This window comes from Micromesistius poutassou (genome assembly GCF_964030765.1).
Source record: "Micromesistius poutassou genome assembly, chromosome: 22".
In the NCBI taxonomy this organism is placed as follows: domain Eukaryota; kingdom Metazoa; phylum Chordata; class Actinopteri; order Gadiformes; family Gadidae; genus Micromesistius; species Micromesistius poutassou.
Genome location: NC_140292.1, coordinates 3,603,248 through 3,605,747, shown reverse-complemented (window position 1 = coordinate 3,605,747; position 2,500 = coordinate 3,603,248). Strand labels below are relative to the sequence as shown.

At 54.3% G+C, this 2,500-nt stretch overlaps 1 protein-coding gene across 1 annotated transcript in view; it reads right to left on the bottom strand.

The window, feature by feature from the left end:
* Positions 1 to 2,500, bottom strand: part of LOC311367518 (proprotein convertase subtilisin/kexin type 5-like) — a gene marked incomplete at both ends in the record, with an annotated part of 34,331 nt that overhangs the window by 18,732 nt on the left and 13,099 nt on the right. The window contains 4 exons of the mRNA XM_084486351.1: positions 1 to 62; positions 856 to 971; positions 1,689 to 1,833; positions 2,169 to 2,272. The exon at positions 1 to 62 is cut by the window's left edge and continues 41 nt beyond it. Coding sequence (XP_084342477.1) covers positions 1 to 62; positions 856 to 971; positions 1,689 to 1,833; positions 2,169 to 2,272 — 427 coding nt within the window. The remainder of the gene's footprint in view (positions 63 to 855; positions 972 to 1,688; positions 1,834 to 2,168; positions 2,273 to 2,500) is intronic.

The following is a 2,500-nucleotide window of genomic DNA, read 5'->3' as shown; positions in this document are numbered from 1 at the left end:
CGTGCACTTCAGACAGGTCTGGTCACAGGGCTGGCAGCGGCCCTGCTCCTGCTGGTACTGGCCTGGTAGACACAACATCATCAACAACAGCAGCAACAACAGATGCTGATGGAGGCCCGTGATTCAATGACCCGCACACCCCCCAGATATAGAAATTCACTGGTACTTTTATAGGCCTTTTTCTTACTAGCGGGACAATGACAGGGAAAAGGGAAATGGATTAAGGCAGATTAAGGAAGAAATACATCAAACAAAAACGCATTTAGAGGGTAGGCTGTGGGGGGGTGGGGGGGCGAAAGCACATTGCGCGCTAACCACTTAGCCATCGGCGCCACAGGGATGGCTTTGGACCTGCGATGCGATGCTACATGCTGTTCCCTCTCCTGCTTTCTCTGGTCTCTCCTCACTTCCCTCCACCAACCATGAAAACATATTTAAGATCTTTTAAACACGAACGAGGGTGGCCGAGGCGTGGACGACGTTGACAACTCATCTTGGTGGTCCATCTAGGAAGGACCACCAAACACATTGATTTCTTTTTCGCGTTCTTTGCGGGGGGGGGGAGAACATTTTACACTTTGTCCAGCCCTCAGCCGCGCTACTCATTACAAACATTATTCACTCCGATGGCCGCGTGTTATCGATTCCCTCCGCCGGGGATACGATCAACCCCGCCCCTACAGTCCCCACCACAGCCCCCACCTCCACCACCACCACCACCACCACCACCTCTCTCCATCGAAGGGCTGGGGGGGAAAAAGCAATTATGGAAGGCTTGGCGGTAAGAGTATTGTAGTGGTGCCGGGGTGACCCCGCCCTGCTGCTGTGTTGCAGCATTAGATTAAAGGGACTGACCGTCCCCACACACGGTGCTGAGCACACAGGCTCCCTCGTGGAGGCTGTGGCCCCTGGAGCAGCTGGTGCAGAGCTCCCCGGCGGGCCCCGCGCACGTCCCGCAGCTGGGGTCGCACCTTGGGAGGGGAGAGAGAGAGAGAGAGAGAGAGAGAGAGAGAGAGAGAAAGAGAGAAAGAGAGAGAGAGAGAGAGAGAGAGAGAGAGAGAGAGCCGGGGATGAATGGGAGGACTACAGAGAGGGAGAGCAAGTGGACCCCACAGGCACACAGGCAAAACAGCCGAGCATGGGGGTACAGATAAACACACACACACACACAGACAGAGTCATACACATGCAGAAACATACACACACAGAGGTACAAATAAACACACACGCACACACACAAACATACACACACAAACACCCACACACAGAGGTACACATAAACACACACACACATACACACGCGGCAACACATAAACACACACACACACACACACACACACACACAGAGGTACAAATAAAAAAACACACACAGACAGAAACATACACACACGCAAACACCCACACAGAGGTACAAATAAACACACAAACACAAGGAATCATACACACACGGCGACACATAAACACACACACACACACACACACACACACAGAAGTACACATGAACACCCGCAAATGCACAGGCAAACACACACACACACAGGCCGATATATAACCCCCACGCAACAGACGCACACACATCAACTCATGCATAAAAAAATACATAAATACATAAACACAGAGACACACCCATACACATAGCAACACACAGAACACACACACACACACACACACACCGGCGATCTCCTCACCTCCTACACGTCCCCTGACTCGAGGCGGTGTCCCCGGGCCCCCCGGCCCCCACCAGGTAGAAGCTGGTGCTGCAGGACGACACACACCTCCACTCCTCCATCAGGTAGCCCTCCGCACACCGGTCGCACGCCTCCGCCCCCCCACCTGCACCGCGCAAAAACACACACACGGGACTCGAGAATGCACACCAGCCGTCCGTCTTCTAAGGTGTGTATAGGGGGGCAGGGGGATGGGGGCATGTGTGTGGGGGGGGAGGCTCTGTGGGGGGGATGGAGATGCCAGGACCCCCCCGCACACACACACACACACACACACACATGGAGGGCGATGTATATGTATTTTTTGTAGAAGGCTACACAAAGTATCGTGTGCGTCTCTGGAGCTGTGCAGGTGACCACAGCTTCGACCGGGTTCGCAGTAAAAGTTCACATCGACGACCTTGTGCGCCGCGACCTTTGACCTTCTCCCTGAGCTCCTACCTGCACAGGTGGCGCAGGCGCGGTGGCAGGGCTCGCAGGTGTGGTCCTTGGCGTCCAGGTAGAAGCCCAGCCCGCAGCTCGTCTGGCACCGGTTGCCCTGCAGACTGGAGCGAGGGAGAGAGAGAGAGACGGTGACCACGCCACGGGCCAATCACGGGACAACATGAGTCTGACTCATCGCCATTAAGTTGCAGGCCCCGTTTTTTTTCTTTTCTTTTTCCGTTCCACACACGCAGAACCGCAGGCACAGAACTGACCCAGAGGAAATCCTGTTTAACATGGAGAGCTACATGGTGCGTTCATACGTTCTGAGAATATTATAAAATGTCTCT